The 17,458-nt window shown below is 41.4% G+C and overlaps 1 protein-coding gene across 1 annotated transcript; it reads left to right on the plus strand.

The window, feature by feature from the left end:
* The first annotated feature begins 2,534 nt into the window (after window positions 1-2,534).
* Window positions 2,535-15,212, plus strand: AGA (aspartylglucosaminidase). The gene is made up of 9 exons (XM_059909422.1): window positions 2,535-2,766; window positions 4,638-4,791; window positions 6,123-6,235; window positions 7,148-7,260; window positions 8,493-8,607; window positions 9,245-9,320; window positions 10,162-10,269; window positions 10,993-11,126; window positions 12,544-15,212. Exons 1-9 carry the CDS (start codon window positions 2,640-2,642, stop codon window positions 12,642-12,644), a joined length of 1,041 nt encoding a protein of 346 aa, XP_059765405.1. The 5' UTR covers window positions 2,535-2,639; the 3' UTR covers window positions 12,645-15,212.
* The last annotated feature ends 2,246 nt before the right edge of the window (window positions 15,213-17,458 follow it).

The following is a 17,458-nucleotide window of genomic DNA, read 5'->3' on the forward strand; positions in this document are numbered from 1 at the left end:
GCCGGCAAAGGTTCTTACCAAAGTCAGCTCTCCCGGATCTCTGCTGCGGGGCCTGGTCGAGAGGAAAGTACAATTTCATGCTGTGCCTTCCTTTCCAAACCCAGATGGGCAGGAAAACACAGTTGTGAGAATGAGATCTTTGAATTGTGACTCTTGACTTAGCTTTTAGGTGCCCGCTGGTGGTGATTCTCTCATTCCCAGGGACAGCTATGCCTGCTTGTTTATTTCTGTCCTGAGAACTTGGCTTGGCAGCTGTCAGGTTGCAAGCCCCTGAATATGGCCTGGAAGAAATGTGGGCTGCATCCCATTTGAGGCTTGGGTCCTCCTGACTGTTGCCAGCTCTCGGGGGGGGGGGGGGGCGGGGAACTGTCTGAGTCTTTCCTTTGTTTTGGGGGGTGACTCTGGATCTTGGGAGAGTAGGATATTTTGTATCCTTTTGGGGGATACCTCTGTATCCAGGGGCTTGTTCAATACCGGCAGGAATCTACTCTCTGTCCCAGGTGACACCTGACAAGATAATTTGAAAGGATTTTTTTTTTTCTTTTATTAAAGTAGCTCTACAGTCATAAGTTGGTCAAATTGGAAGCTGATATTTAGAGCCTGAGAGCAACTTTTTTTTAGGTCTTCTCTAAACTAAAATGAAACTATGTACCCAGAGGGAAAGAAAAACATTCTGAAGCCTTTGTGGAAGGATTTACTAAAACATTCCAAAGACACAGAACTCTAAACTCTGAAACATAGAAATCTTTTGATTTTCATCTTAGTAGAAGATCTTCTCCCTGATATAAAGAAGCAAATTGAGGATAAGTAGTTGGATGGGTGGGTCAGTCTCTTAATATCATTCAGGTTGCAGCCCAATTATTTAAGGAATTAAAAACATCTAACTTGTATTACAAATCAAGTCTTTACAGGAACAGAAATGAAGCTCTAGAAACAATTCAAAGCACACTCATACTTTTTTTTTTTTCCACCAATCCCCAAACCTCCCCAATGAGATGTCAAAAGACTTGCAGACTCTGTAAATGACCTGGACTTAAGGAACAAGAGTCCTTGGGGGAACTTGCATTCTTTCTCTGTGCCTTTGGAGATGTAACTTTTCTACCTGGTCTTCTCTAGAAACCAGGGAGGGGGAGGATATTTTGAAATCCAGGCCTAAGAAAAATCTTAGAAATCTCTTTCATAAAGATTAGTAAAAAGCTATCTGAACAGGTAAACTTATTCTATCTGCCAGGAACACAATTGGGATCCAATGTTCTTTTATAAACTAGTGAGTTTGCATTATCATACCTGTCTCATGGCTAAAATCTTAAAACGAAAGCTATAAGATCTGTTTGTACCTGTCTGTATGTTTATAATGTCTAGGTATATTATAGATGTGTGATTTTTTTTAACTTCCCAATAGTATTGCCACAATTAATTTGTAAACAGCTCTATTTTAATTGGCTTAAAGACAAACATTAAATAAATCAAGTATACTCACAGAAATATAGAAACTAACCCAAATGTTTTTCAATTTCACATGATCTAGGCTAATCTTCGGTAAACAAAACCTAATTTAAGTTTGTCACTTAATTAGAAGAGGCAGGTCTTTGGAGCTCTCAGCATTAAATATAGTACTTTTATTCCACCTCGGTTTACAAAGTCAAATAAGCTCGTTATCTCTGTTGCAGAATTTGTCAGCAAGAAAGATAACTTAAAATGATGATTAGCTGTTTAATGTCTCATGAAATTTCCAAGAGTAAATCTAATCAAGAACAAGCAAATTACACAGACGTAAGTAAAAGGTTATAAACGCACTTTTCAACAATCATTGTTTTATGGGATGTCTACTTAAAACATAGTTCCCAGAACCTTTAATACGCTTCAGTTCACCTTTCAACAAGGTAAAGTCTGCGTTCCGCCTTTATTCAAACATTTATTAAGCACGTAATGGTGCCAGGCGTAAGGTAAAACACGTTCAGAAAGGCACAGAGGAAGCTTCGTGCCCCGGAGGCGCGGGAAGGTACACTGCCCTGAGCTGGGGACGCGGCGGATTTCTGCTTCTCCGGTGTCTCCATTTCTTTCAGCTCAGAGATGCAAAACCAGAGGACGTCCTACAAAAAGCTGTAGAGGAAAGACGACCGACGGTAGGGTGGGAGAAATCTAAACGAAGCGTGGCCGTAAGCCAGGCCGCCTCACCTACCCTCAAAACCCATCCCGGATCTCTGCGGCCAGGCACCCACGGAGCACGCTGTGAGCTTCGCAAACTTAGCGACTTCAACTTTTCATAAGAGGCTAACACGTTAAAATCAAACTTGAAAGCTCCCAGGGTCGTGTAAGCCAAGGCCGAGCAATTTCATACTAACTTTCGGTTGAATATTAAACAAACAAAAAAAAAATCTGCGTAGACTTAAGGACGGTGGCGTGAACACCCCGACGCCCAAGGGGCACGAAAACCTCCCGCGGTGCCCAGGAGGAGGCCAGTTCTCGCGAGAGTTGAGGTGCCCGGACCGCGCCCCAAGGGAGCCGGCGGAGTGGGCGTGGCGGGCAGGTGGGCGGGGCGCCGGGACCGCGAGTTCCGGGATCCCCAGCCGCGGAGGTACGGGGGCCCGGGCGGCCGTGGGCCTCGTCGGGCTTATTCTTGGCGGCGGCGGGCGGCCATGGCGCGGGAGCCGAGCCTCCGGCTGCTGCTGTCGCTGCTGCTGCTCTGCCGGGCCCCGGTGTGCAGCTCCGGCCCGCTGCCCCTGATCCTCAACACTTGGCCTTTCAGGAATGCAGCCGTAGCAGGTGCGGGGCCGGGGGCTGCGCTGCCAGAGCTCGCGGGTGGGGCGGGCCGCCGCCGACCGCGCCGAGGGGCGGGGAGCCGGGAGGCGGGCCTTCCGCAGCCTTTCCTGCAGCCGCGGCGCCTCGGGCGCATGGACCCTCCTCCCCGCCACTGCTGCATTTCAGGCCCTCAGCGTTTTTTGTGACTCCCTCTCTGCAGCCCCGAGTCACTGTATTTTCCACGCTGCTGCCGACCCGGAGCAGTTACGGCCTTTCTGCCCACACTCTTCCTCCAGTGGCTCCGACGCCGGCTTTTGATGACCTCCAGCCCTTCCCTGCCTCTCCACCTCACCTTTGGGGCCCGTCACATCTCCCCAGTACCCTCTACTTAGGCTGCGCCGACGACTAAGTTCCCCCATAACGCGTGCTCGCTTTACGTGTACTTTCTGTTGCTCCATGCTGACACGCTGTATTTGCCACCTGGAAAAGGAGTTCCAACCTTGGTTATACGTTAGGATCATCCTCAGAGCGTCTCAAAAGGACCCGTGCCTGGGCCCTGCCTCCTGAGGTTTTCCTTTCACTGCTGGAACCAAAGCTTTTTTTTTTTTTTTTTTTTTTAAAGCTGCCTAAGTGATGTTGATTTGCAGTCAGGATTGAGAACTACCAAACTAAGATATTACCTCTTCCAGGAAGACCTCCCTCATTTACTGTCCTCAAACCCAGTCTGAGTCAGGTGACTGGCTTACTTGCTTTGATACCATCCTGTACATACCATGACCTTGTCATTTTCTTATCGTACTTGTTTCATTCAGTTCAAGACACACTACCCTAGGAGTAGTTTCGGACCCCTTCTCCCCCATTTGAGGCTGCTAATATGATTTTCTGGTGCTGAATTAGCCTTAGAATTTGATGGAGATAAGTTTGTATGTTATAGGCAGTGCAAATGATTCAGAGAAAAAATGAGGAAACAGGCTGTGAGAAAGAAATTCCCAGCGATGATGAGACAGAAAAGAAAGTTCAGGGCCCTGGGCTGGGAACAATTCTGTGTATGTTGTCTGTGTTCAGAGGGGGGGAACTTCTCTAAATATACTTTCAAGCCTGTTCTTTCAGTAGTAATACTTATTATTTACCAATAGTGGCATTAACCCGTCAAGGAATTCTATTTTTATTAGTAAAGAAATTGACTATTGAACACCTTTTTTTTTTTTTTTTTTTTTTTCCCCCTCTTTTCCATGTTTGGGGCTCTGGAGAACATAGTTTAGTGTTAAAAGCATGGCCCCTGGAACCAAAATGGTTACTTTTGAATCCTGAGGCTGCTGCCTACTAGCTGTGTGACCTTGAACAAATAACCTCTCTGGGTCTGTTTCTTCCTCTTTAAAATAAGGATAGTAATTGTACAGTACCTGAAAGATTAAATGAATTATCCACGTGAAGCCCACGTTGTAATTATTTGCTGTTATTTTGTTGTTATGGAGACTTGCTGGTATATTTTTAATAATCGGATGATGCAGAAGAAATTTACGGGGCTATGATTTCATGAGTTTTCAGTTTGCCTTTTAGTAGCTTCAGTTGTAACTTTTAAAACTGAAGGAGAGAATACTTCTTTTCTCACACACACACAGTAGAAAGAGGTACTAATAAGTGAAAAAACCCTCACTTTGCATCAGTAGCCAAAGTCTGAATTCTTCACGGTAAAGAGTTGTTATAGAATTCTGTCTATATCACTCTGACTTCTTTGCAGCACCTGATAGACGAAAATTTCAGTTTAACTTGCAGTAAATGTGCAAACAGTTTTAAAAATAGGAGTTTTCAAGGCATTTTTGGTTTGTTGCCTTTGGCATTGAAAAAAAAAAAAATCCGTGTCTACACGAGCACTCTTGGGATTTGATTGCCAGCGTGGAGGACGTTGGCGGCTGGAGGGTCCGCGCTGGACGCGGTTGAGAGCGGCTGTGCGGCGTGTGAGCAGGAGCGCTGTGACGGCACCGTGGGCTTCGGCGGCAGCCCCGACGAGTCCGGAGAGACCACCCTGGACGCCATGATCATGGACGGGTACGCGCGCCCTGAAACGCCTTGGTGCTCTCTGCACCTCCGCTGCAGGTTGAGTTACATTTATAGCTGATGAGTCTTCTACGGAGAGCAAGATGGACAAATATATGTGTGTTTTTTTAAAATTTTTTGGGGGGTAGAGTTGATTTACAATGTTGTGTTAGTTTCAGGTATACAGCAAAGTGAATCTGTTCTACACATACATATACATATGTCCACTCTTTTTTAGGTTCTTTCCCATGTAGGTCATTACAGAGTACTGAGTAGAGTTCCCTGTGCTGTACAGTAGGTCCTTGTTGTTCATCTGTTTTAGATATAGTAGTGTGTTATATGTCAATCCCAATCTCCCAATTTATCCCTCCCCCCGCAATATATAAGTTTTGATGCAGGTCAAAACCCCTAGCATATTGTACTTGGCCTTTCCAAACACAAGGCGTTTCCCCCTCAATTAAAAGAAAGTCATGCCATTTGCAGCAACATGGAGGGACCTAGAGATTATCATACTAAGTGAAGTAAGTCAGACAGAAAAAGACAAATATCGTATGATATCACTTATTTGTGGAATCTAAAAAAAACGATACAAATGAACATATTTACAAAACAGAACTAGACCCAGAGACAGAGAAAACAAACTTATGGTTACCAAAGGGGAAAGGTACGGGAGGGATAAATTAGGAGGTTGGGATTAACAATTACATACTACTGTACATAAAATAGGTAAACAACAAGGGCCTACTGTATAGCACAGGAAACTATACTCAATATCTTACAATAACCTATAATGGAAAAGAATCTGAAAAAGAATATATACATATATAGAACTGGTTCACTTTGCTGGACACCTGAAACTAACACAACATTGTAAATGAACTATTCCTCAATAAAAATTTTATTTCAAAAAAAAAAGGAAAAATCATAATCATAGTAGAAAACTATCACATTGAGGTAGGTAGTCTCCTTAGAACAGGGAGAACCCCAAGGTACAGAAATACGTCTCTGACCTGGTAAACCATCGTTTACCCACCAACCGCAATCGCTGTGGGTTGCCTGACCTGAAGCCTTAAAACCCCTTTCAAAAGCCATATTTAAAACGAGCCATGGGAAACTGAGAATTTTAGTGCTTTGGGAATATAGGGGTAATAGATTCTCTGTTTGTTCCCTAATATGTCTGAATGTGGGAATTTGTATGAACTTCATGGATGTGCCGTCACGTCTACGTTAAGACAGTGGAGTTTATCCTACACAACACTATGGCTTGAAGTAAAGCAATTTTTAAAAAATTTGTGAACCTATAAAAATACCTTAATAGATCTTACTGCACTTTTTTCTTGCAGTACTACCATGAACGTAGGAGCAGTGGGAGATCTTAGACGAATTAAAAACGCCATCGGTGTAGCACGAAAAGTACTGGAACACACGACACACACGCTGTTAGCAGGAGAGTCAGGTATGTTTTAACTGTACTCAATTTTTATGTAGTCTTGTGTCTATCGTCTTCACTGTGAAAAAAGGACTCAGTATAAAATAGTGGATAAAAGCAGACCTAAGTTCAAATTCAAGCTGTTTTACTTAATATCTATTTAACTTTGGATAAGTTACTTCTAAATTGTACTTTCTTCATTTTTAAAATAGGATTTTTAGAAATCAGTTTATTATTAATAAATGAGTAATTGCTGGAGGGAAATAGGATTCAGCATTATTTCTCTTCTTGTATTACATATTTATGGGTGTAAGACCCAAGGCGCATAAGATAACAGAAGATGGGAACGGATGGAGTTTTGCTATGGCAATGGCACTTCCTTGAACACCTCCCAAGGTATATACCCAAAACCATACCGTGATCTGTATTCAAAAAGATCATTCTTAACCACGTATTAGCTCACAATTCCAGTAGGCACCCTTCAATTCTGTTGAAACAGAATGGAAAACCACCTGACAAACACAGGAGCTGTCAGTCTTTCATGGAATCCGGTGGTGCCTTTATTTGGTGCCTCAACGTTGTTTTACGCTCTGGGCATTGCACCCCAGTTAGTGTCGCGGTTGTTCCGAGGTGTCCCTTTCCTTTTGTGAAGCAGAAGCAGGGAGATTCTGGAGGGAAGGTGGGAAAGGAGAGCTGTCATCACACCCCCCGCCCCAGGGTCTCGGCAGATCAGTGTCAGGAAGGATGTAGGGAAGTCGAGATCTAGAAACTGATGCCCATGACACTCTTCATGTGTGAATACTCCCTTGACCGTCTGTGTTTACCCCCAGGATGGCTGCGCTCCACGTGCGAGACAGCTGACCCACAGCACTTCCTGTGCATACATTTTGTTTAAAAGATAATACTTAACTCGTTTACATTTTTCTTCCTCATCTCCAGCCACCAAGTTTGCCGAAAGTATGGGGTTTATCAACGAGGATTTATCTACCGATGCTTCTTGTGCCCTTCATTCAGATTGGCTTGCCTGGAATTGCCAGCCAAATTACTGGAGGGTACGTATGCACGATTTGTAAAAGTCAGTTACTGAAAATATTACGTGGCACCCCTTCCACTCTCGGTCATCCACCTGTTGCCTGCGGTGCCAATCAGCACCCTGGTGGCACTTCAGAACCAACGACTGGTGCCAACTCTGGGCACAGGATGTTCTCGAAAGCTCCCCAGCTGCATCCGAGCCACGTCCTGAGTGGGGGGAACTCCCGGCCCCTGGCAGTGGTTTCAAGCTGTGAAGGTTCTGCTATGGGAGAAGCGCTGCCTCACTCAGAACTGCTCTGCTGTGTTCCCTTGTAACAAAAGTTTCCATGTATTAAGAAAACAAAGTTTGGAAACCATTAGTCTAAAATATTTCTTATATTTTATCTATGTGAAGTATACCCAGTATCTCGCCCTTTTTTAACTTGAGGATTTATACTATTAGGTGTCTAGTATGTTACCAGGAAGATAATTTATCTTTAAGTCAATGGGAGTTTTAGCCTAAATCGGTTTGTCTTTGCTATCCAGAATCCTGCTGTGGAGCGTGTTAGTCTTTTACCTGTTTCTTCGCCAAATCCTAGTTACCTCTGAGTAACCAGGGAGTCACTTGAAAGAGGCCACTGCATGAAACCAGGTCATGGGAGGCACCTGGTGCGCAAATGAGCAAGACATGAGTTGTAGGTTTCTTGCTTTAACACTAATCCATATCCACAACCTGAACTTATGAATTTGGATTATTTTCGTGAGCCTTTAAGATTCATAAAAGAATCTGAGAGTACAGCTCAGGATATGTTCACATGTACCTAGCTTTGAAAAATAGAAGATTTTAAAATAGATTTTGCTTTAATTTCAGAGTAGCTCTTCTTTGGTCAGGGAACAAATTCTAAAATTTAAAAGTCATGTTCTGTACCTGATTCCTCTGAGAAATCTAAAAAAAAATCTAATCTAAAAATCTTCATTTAGATTTGCCATTGTGCTGAGAATTTCTGGCATATACAGAGAAAAACTGGGAATCTTTTCCGGATAATATAAATGTCTCTTCCGTATTATATAATTCAGAGACTAGAGTAGGTATTTAGTGAAATTATATCCATCTGTCCACATAAGACTTAGCTAACCTTTGGCTTTTAATTCTTATCTTTCAGTTACCCGATGTCCTTTTGGTTTCTTGCTAATGTTTAGCGATTGTACATAACTACATGCTGGTTTCTAAAATCACCCTTTCTAAAAAATAAAACTTAAATCTTGTTTACAGAATGTTACACCAGATGCTTCAAAATACTGTGGACCCTACAAACCACCTAGTATCTTAAAGCGAGATGGTTCTACCTACAAAGAAACGGGAGATAGCTACGGTCATGATACTATTGGTAATTTGCCTTCTATACCGTTTTTATGGTTAAAGTTCAGCTAGTTTTAATTGCCTTCCTGTAGTTCTTAACTTCTTTATCCTTAACCATGTACCAGAAGGTGATTTTGATTAACTGGCAATTAAGAAAAAAAGAATACACACACACAGACATATATATATACACACACACACATTCTTTTCATATCATCTGTATACATTTTGGTAAATTACTTTATACATAAATCTAATGATTATTCACTTGGGGATTTTTAAATCTTTGTTTGATATTTAGTTCTTTAATAACGTTATGTTTGCCGCATTCAAATGATCTTTCCAGTCATTTCCTGTAATGTTGAAAATTTCCATTAGTCTATAGCCGTGATTCTCTTTGGCATTACCTTTGAAAAAGCATTGAAAAGTGAGCAATCTGAAGTGAGGATATGGGATGTCTACAAAACGATGCTGTGAAACAAGGTCATTATAAAACACAGATTTCACCACTGGTGTAATTTTCCATATTCCCGAGCTTCCTATTGTCTTCTACCTGAGAATACTGGGAGAGGGTATTTACGTGAGCAACTGCTCGGTTATGTGGTTGTACCTGCGCTACACTGTGCGGCTGACGCACCTACACTGATTCTTCCTTTAATTTCTAGGCATGGTTGTCATCCATAAGATGGGAAATACTGCTGCTGGTACATCTACAAATGGTGTAAAATTCAAAATACCTGGGTTAGTGTTTCTACAAGACCAGATCGCGAAAATATGTACTGAATATCAACCAGTATGTCCCAGGTGCTATGGGGGATGCAAAATGCAAAGCACAACCCTACTCTCACAGCTAAGGTTATCGTGAAAGAAAATAGATTAGTAGCTGCTAAGTGCAAAGGAGAAGGTGTCTCAGCCAGGGCTGCAGAGTTTGAGGGATGGAGGTGTGACCAGAGTAAGCTGGGGCCATCAGGGAGGCCTGGAGAGAGGGGCTGGGGGCTGACCCTGACCCTGACCCTGAGAGAGGGGCCAGGGACATCCAGGCCAAGGCACTAGCAGATCCAAAGTAGCACAGGCTCAGGTTCAGGGCTCCCGATGGCCAGAAACAAAACCGCACATCTGTCGGGTGCGGGGGAGGAAGACCAGAGCCAGATTTCAGGGGGTCTTTAAGGATTTCTGGATTTTATTTAAAAGTAATAGAAAAGCATGGAAGGTTTATTACAAGGAAAAACTTGAGTAAAATGCTGGCACCTGACCTAGACAGCAGGAATAGATTGTAGGTGAGGAAAACTAGTTGGAACCTGCTGAGATAATCCAGAAATGAGATGATCAAGGATGGCGATGGTGGAACAGTCACCGTGAACCTGTGCCATCCCGCCACGTATGATGGGCTGCTGGGTGATTCTCATGTAATGAATGCAGGTGTATGAAAACCTAAGTGGAAAAACTAAGGAGAGTGTATTCTCTGTATTCTGATGAAGAATTTACTTGAAACAGTAGTCAGTGACTAAGTAGAAACGTCTCCTAAAAGAATTTTCTGCACTTGACTTCCTGTCCTGAATGACCACGCTGTGCCCTCCCAAAGTCGAATAGGAGACTCGCCGATACCTGGATCTGGGGCCTATGCCGACGACACTGCAGGGGCTGCAGCCGCCACCGGGGACGGCGACATACTGATGCGCTTCCTCCCAAGGTGCGCCCTCCCACGTGTGTGGCGTCAGAGATCTTAGAAGGAGATATTGTCCCTCAAGAGAGAAAGTAATTGTCTGTGCCACGTGATCCGAATTTGTGTGTACGAGAGCTTTTCAGAAGCCCTGCTTCCCAGCTCCTGACACCGTCATTTTGACAGTCCTCATCATTCAAATGAAGTAATCATAGCCCTCTGAAACAGAATAATACTGCTCACTCTGCTTCACAGATGAGAAAGCTTGGGATCTATTTAAATAATTTACGTAAGGCCACTGAGTAAAGGAACCGTGATAATTGATGATAAAAGTAGGAAATGCAGTCGCTGTGTACAATTAATTACTGAGAGATAATCCTTGCAACTGGATGTTTTGCGCATGCCTAGTATTTTTCCCCATTGATTGTAGCCCCATTTCTTACTTAAATATAACCTCTATACTTTATGACTTCAGGCTGTTTTTACTAAGTAACAGTTATTCAGCTGAAGCCAAAACTAAAAGTCCTTATCTGAAATGAGTGGGTGGATTAGTTGAAAAGGTAGACATGGTATCAAGGTTTACTTCCTTTCCTGTTGATACTTTCACAGGAGTTACAGACCTCTTTTCACTTAACATGCACTGTATTTTGTCAAATGTGACAGTTTTGATGGTTTTAGATGTCTAACCTCAAGTAAGCAAATTTGGAGTTAGTTTATTCTGTGATACTAAAGTTTTGCCTCTGTTTAAATCAGCTACCAAGCTGTAGAATATATGAGAAGAGGAAAAGACCCAACCACAGCATGCCAAAAAGTGATTTTAAGAATCCAGAAGTATTTTCCCAACTTCTTTGGGGCTGTGGTATGTGCTAACGTGACTGGAAGTTATGGTAAGTTTTATCTGAAATTCATATTTATATGAACCTGCAAATGTTGATGAGGACAGAGACTTTAAAATGTTGTTGGGTATTTTAATCCTGTGCAGTAGAAACAGGGACTATATTGAGTAGGCAGTGGATACATGTTAACTGTTGATGTGTCAGGACCCCCAGAGCGTTAGAAGTACACCCGAAACTCTCCTCTGTCGACTGGCAGTGGTCAGGGTCCAGTCTTCGGCTTTTCGGTCTTACCCTTGACATCTGTCCTCAGGAAAGCTTAGCTTCGGCTCAAGTACATGCTGAGATGGGCTAATCTAGTCAAATGCTTTTATTCGTTAGAAGTAGGTAGGGATAAATGATCTTCCCCACTTCTCTGTTCATTATTTAAAGGTCTCAGTCATTTAGATCTCAGGGATCCCAGGTACAAAATGTATTACTAATTAGTAAACTAAAGGCGTTAGCAGAATTATTTTTGCGCTGTATTTGAGGCACGTCCTTTGCTTCATTTACTTTCCGTGTGAGCCTATCACAGTTTCAAAGCATTTCAAGATCAACCACTGCTGCTCCTCATTAGTGAGATTTCAGGTGGGGAAGGTACACAGCCTACACTGATCAATACAGCTTATTAGGGTAGACTGCTTATTATTGCGCTTTGATCTTTTACTTCCCACAGTTTGGTATCTGAAAAACTTGTTTGAGGAATTCCTTACTCCTTTTTAAGTACTAAAATACAAAAGTCAATATAAGTTATGGGTGGGGAGGCTTTGTGTCTAAAATAAATCAGTTTCATTGATTCCCTCTTAGGAAATAAACCTTAGAAGGCTCAAAGTTAGATTTAACAGGATGTAAAAATGATAATTATATAATTGTAGATGAATTTAAAATTGACCAGCCCCTTATATTTAAAGTAATGGCATTAGAAGGGCTCCCTCCAGGTGTCTGAGCAGGGGAAGAAATCACTGTTGTCTGACAGAGAGCATCTTGACAAAACAAGGCTCACTTTCTACCCGTGTAGAAGCGTAGAAAAGAGCAGGGTGCCTGGGGAGGGGAGGATTATGGATGGATGAAGGGAATGGCCTAGTCACTAGGGAAATACAGTTTTTAGTGTGTGCCTGAAAATTTTCTTCTTCTGCGAAAAGGGTATGAAAACATTAAAATAACAGTAGCAATGACCACATATGTATAGGAGCAAAAAATCAGCCTCTATTCCGAGGTTCAAAGAGATGGCTTTCCCACCGCCTTTCTTTGCCCTCATGGACTGTCAACTAATCTGCACTAAGGTGGACACACAGCCCACTTCCGTGTGGCCTGACTGGACAGCAGGTACACAACAGCCAGTGTCCAGGTGCAGAAGCGATGTCTGTACTGGTTGTAAATTACATGTGCATTCTCTATTTAACCAAACAACTTTTTCTCTTCTTGGCCCCAGGTGCTGCCTGCAATAAACTTTCAACATTTACTCAGTTTCATTTCATGGTTTACAATCCTCTAAAAAGTGAGCCAACTGAGGAAAAAGTCGACTGCATCTAATCCATCTTTTCTGTCCGCATCTATATTTAAAGAAGAAAGAAACAGAGGCTGAAAAGGCTACTCACTGTCATCGTATAATGTGCCTCATGTATTCTAAAATTCTTTGTGTAAGATAAGCACAAAAATTTTATGCTAAAAGAGCATTTTCACTTTCTATATCTCAAAAATGTTTATTATCTGTTTTTATTTAAGCTTTGTATATCCCCTGAAAATGAATATGTGTGTGTATGTATTTTGTATATGTTTAAATTTTGAGTGATATTTGGATTTCTGCTCAGTGTTTCAAGAAATTGCTCCTTTGGGGATTTATTTCCATAGTGATATAGTAAAGCCACAAGAAATAATCTATATTTGGATACTTAAAATAATTAGAGTAGCCAACGTTTTTAGACCCAAAGAAAAAAGTAACAATGAGTCACAGCATGGTAAGTCCTGATTGAATCTCAGTACCTTAGAGTAATATGTCTCTTATCACTGGTTATCAGTTGTACATAACGGTCTCTTCTAGCTTGAAGAGGAAAGAATGCTGTTAATCATAAAGGTGCGTTTTGTTCAGCACGTATTAGAAAACGTGGGCCGTCTTCTGACGAGCAACTGTTGATTTTCTTGGGCTTTTTCCTCTGATGGTGCTCTCAATGTGTGAAGGTTTTTAGCCACCAAAAAAAATCTCTGACCTTTTAGCTACAAATATTTTGTATTGATAATTTCTTACGGAAATGATTTAGGGAACTTGATCTGTACTGTGGTTTTACTAATCTCTTGTGCAGATGTTGGTGGTTTGAATTAGCAGTGAGTCAGTAACTCTCGTCTGCCTTGTTTTCCTGAGCGCTCGGTCAGCCGTCTGCGGACAACTAGACAGGACTGTAAGTGGGCTTTCTCACTATCATCTTTGCCTTCATTACCTTCCTTTTACATCAGGAGTCATTAATAAAACTGCATGTACAATATTGTCCCCCACCTTCGGTATATCTGCTCCGTTTTGTCCTACACTCATCTTAAGATTTAATGCTCTTTGTAAGTTAGGGCTAGAAAGCTGTAGTTTTGAGAACGCCCTCAGGTCACCTGTTCTCAGGCCTTGCCCTGTGTCGTCACCGTCTGGGGAGCCTCGGCACAAATGCCCTCTGCTCTGTCCCACCCAAGCAGAGTCCTCACAAATGGGAACTTGCAAGCTGGACTCAGCAGCTGCTGACGGCAGCCTGAGAGCTAGTAAGGAAGCAGTCCCGCAGCCTCACACTCACAGAGCGGAAGGGGAAATCTGACTTTTGTGGGTTCCCCCAAGGCACCTCGACTTGCTGACATCTGATACGGGGCCTTGGAACAAGGGAAAGCAGCCAGATTTAACCTGGGAGTGTATTTACCTCAAGACGAAATGCCTGTTCTGTGCGTGTGCCATCCGCTGACGTGTTAGGCAGCCATGTATGACCAGAAAAATGAGTTTGAAAGTCTTCATGGCCTGTTACTCCCCAGCAAATTAGAAGTTTAGCCGATCCTGATTTATAGAATTCTGACCTGAAGTTGTTAGACATACCTATGTGCACTATATACACATAAACAAAAAAAGGGTCTGTTTCCATTACCAGCACTCAAATGATCCCTTTTTGTTTCAAAAGGCAAATGATAAGCATAATGCCTTTTTAATTGAGATATCATACATAGACTATAATATACTTTTAAAGCCCATAATTTTTAATTGTTGGACTTCTTTTTAAAGTGTTATTACATCTGATGCTTGGTATTTGAATTTGGAGCTAAGAACATAATTGAACTCAGTATCTTAATAGTTTAATTAACTTCATTTGAATTAAAAACTGATGACATAAATATGTATCTTAATTGGATGCTAATTATGAAAATAGATTAAGACCTGTTTATGTCACTTTACTGGTCATATTTTAAAAAAGATTCCTAGACCTTTAAAAAAGCTTCTAAAAAGGCATATTTAAATTTTTTGCTTGTTTTCTTGAGTATTATGCTATTTATGTGTTACTCAATATATACTCAACCCCTGTCTTAGGAAGTTAAAAAGATGAGATAACAAGGTCTACAAAAATTGTTCATCTGCGAATTGTTTGTGCCCCATTTGTGCTATATGATGAGTCTTTTCATATACAACCCAGGGTCAGCCAGTAAAGAGGTGCCATATTTCAGTATTTGGAAAAGCATAGCCATTTGAAGGATAAAATCATTGCCACATTCAAAGTGGATATAATGGGGAAAGTTAAAGCTGCCATCATCAACCTATTTGCTTCTGAGTTAAAGGGACAGGAAGTCATATAGTTCTAATGCAGGGACAGTGCACTAAAGAATTGGTCAACTGATTTAAACTTGTGACCTTTCTATGCTGTGCATTAGACGTGGTTGCTCACGTATTCTCTTTAATTAAAATTTGGTTTCTAGAACGTGGATAATATGAGAAAAATCAGGTATTAGAGTAGATGTGGGAAAACAAAGTCCCTACCAATTGCCAGCAATCTGTCTCTATTTCTTTCTAACTTGTGCAAAATCCTTAAACACCATAAATGTCAAAACACTTCTTTCCATTCCTAAATAAAACCAATGTCATTTGTCTTCCTCTCCTGTTCTGTTTATGGTAATAAAGGCTGATTGAAAATTAAACCAAAGAGTTAAGAATAAAAGCGATCCAAGCTCACTCAATTGAGTTCTTATGATGCTAAAGCAATGTTGTATTGGAGACCCTTTGACCAGGGAGCCAATGGTTAAATTGTTAATGTCCTGAAATCAGCCATGTTGGGAGTATTTATACCACATATGTCAGCAAATATTACTAATTAGGGCGTGTTTTCCCCCTAGAAAGACAGTTTACCAGCATACCATTGGCCAAAAGTGTTTTGAGATACTGTAGCATATATATCACACACACACACACATATGCGTACACACACTGTCTTAGAGGAACTCTGGAACTTAATTCCCACCCTGGCTCCATCACTTACTAGCGGTATGCCCTTGAGCAATTAACTTGTCTTCTTTGTGCCTGAGTTTTCTCTTCTATAAAATGGGAATGTGGATCGTAACAGTACCTACTTTACCAGATTGTTGTGGAGATCTGCCTAAAGTATTTAGAACAGGGTCCCACACAGAAGGTGCTCAGTAAATGGTGGCTAATATCATTGCTGTTATCTAGCCTGAAGCAAGAAATCAGACTTTAAATAATATTTTGAGCAACTGTACCTGATACATCACGTATCTTACTGGCCACCATTTGCATCGTATCGAGCCCCTTGGCCTCTGACTCACTGCATTTACTCAGTACTGCTACTGGAAAACCACACGTGAATATGCAGTTACTTGTGCCCATTATTCTCTGCCTGGGACCACAAAGGTGCCATTTATACACACCTACACACTCGCCTTCCTTTTCCCACTGCATCTTCCCTGCAAGGAAAAAACCCAAGGCAGGAAGAGCATCAGTGAAATGCGTTCCTGAGCCTACTTAGTTATGTGTGAAATGTTGCTTATGGGTGATTATTTCTTAATCACTGTCTGTTACTCAAAGAATGGCTTCTCACAACCCTCCTAACATACAATAATACAAGTCAAGATGATAAACACGTGCTTATTTCCTCTCCCTCTACTGCTCTAAAATTACGTTTAAAAAGAAGAAGAAGAAAGATAAAATAAGTCCACAATATCAAAGGGAATGCAAGGGGATCAGTGGAAGACTTCCAAAAAATTCAGAAGATGGAAGAAAAATGTCAAAAAAGAGTGAAGGAGATTATACTGAGAACTGGTGAAGAAGATCTGCTCATACAACTCTGGGAAGATTAAGAGTTCAGCTGTCAGTAATAATACAGTAAACTAGTGAAATATAGAGTTAAAAACAAGAAAATATAGGAATCCCCCCTACTCTCTGCCACACGCACACACACACACACACACACACACACACAGAGGTTGCCCACTTTGGATAAACTTGGAGAAGGAGCTAGGGAAGCTAGCTCAAAGAGTTCCTTTTCCCAGACAAGGCACTCTGCATGCAGCGATTAAGACGGTCAGCTCCTAGCTAGCTCATCCTAAAGTAAGGACTAGCCAATTGCCAAGCCCTGCCCATGTTCACGGAGCACAGAGTGGACTTTCTGACAGTTGCCTTATTCTTAAATATTAGATGGTAATCTAGGATTGCTGGATAGTTGAAAAAAGTCTACAAAATGAAAGCCATTTTCTTAATGTAGGAGGAATCATACATCCCAGAATGAAGCAGGAGGAAAGAGAAACAACTTGGGGACACAAGACAACAGTAAAAGAGAAAGTGCAAGGAGTATTTTCAGTGAGATTTTAAAATATAATATCCTTCAGACAAGAACAGGATAGTATGAAAACGGTGCAAGGTAGAGGAAAGAAAATCTTCAACAAAAAAGAAGATCAAAAAAAAAAAAAAATAGGGCAAATGAATTTCTCAATATAAATACATTTCCCACAGTTTAAAGTGTTCACTGATTTTGCTTCAGAGAGAAATAAAAAAGACACATGTTCAGACATTGTGAAATTTCTAAACTGTTGGATAAGTTTCTAAAAGCTCTCAAATAGAAGGAACATGTTGACATACAGGGAATGAGAATCAGACTAGTGCCAGACCTTTCATCTACAAAACACCGGATGCTGGAAAACGATGAAGCAACCAACGCCTTCCTTTTATTTTTTTTTTTTCAGGAAAAATTAAAATGATCAACGTTAAACAATTATCAACCAAGAGTAAGGGCTAAAATAAAGATCTCTATAAACATGTAAGATTCATAAAGTTTACTTTCCACCCATCCTGTCTTACGAAGTTACTTCAGGATATTCTCCAACAG

This window comes from Balaenoptera ricei, chromosome 21 (assembly GCF_028023285.1).
Source record: "Balaenoptera ricei isolate mBalRic1 chromosome 21, mBalRic1.hap2, whole genome shotgun sequence".
NCBI lineage: Eukaryota > Metazoa > Chordata > Mammalia > Artiodactyla > Balaenopteridae > Balaenoptera > Balaenoptera ricei.

What these genes read in the sequence shown, in the direction of transcription:
- AGA (XM_059909422.1), top strand. Translation starts at nt 2,640, where the DNA reads ATGGCGCGGGAGCCGAGCCTCCGGCTGCTGCTGTCGCTGCTGCTGCTC. An exon ending in GCTGTTAGCAGGAGAGTCAG is followed by an intron (nt 6,236 to 7,147) that starts GTATGTTTTAAC and finishes CCTCATCTCCAG; the next exon opens with CCACCAAGTTTGCCGAAAGT. An exon ending in GTAAAATTCAAAATACCTGG is followed by an intron (nt 9,321 to 10,161) that starts GTTAGTGTTTCT and finishes GCCCTCCCAAAG; the next exon opens with TCGAATAGGAGACTCGCCGA.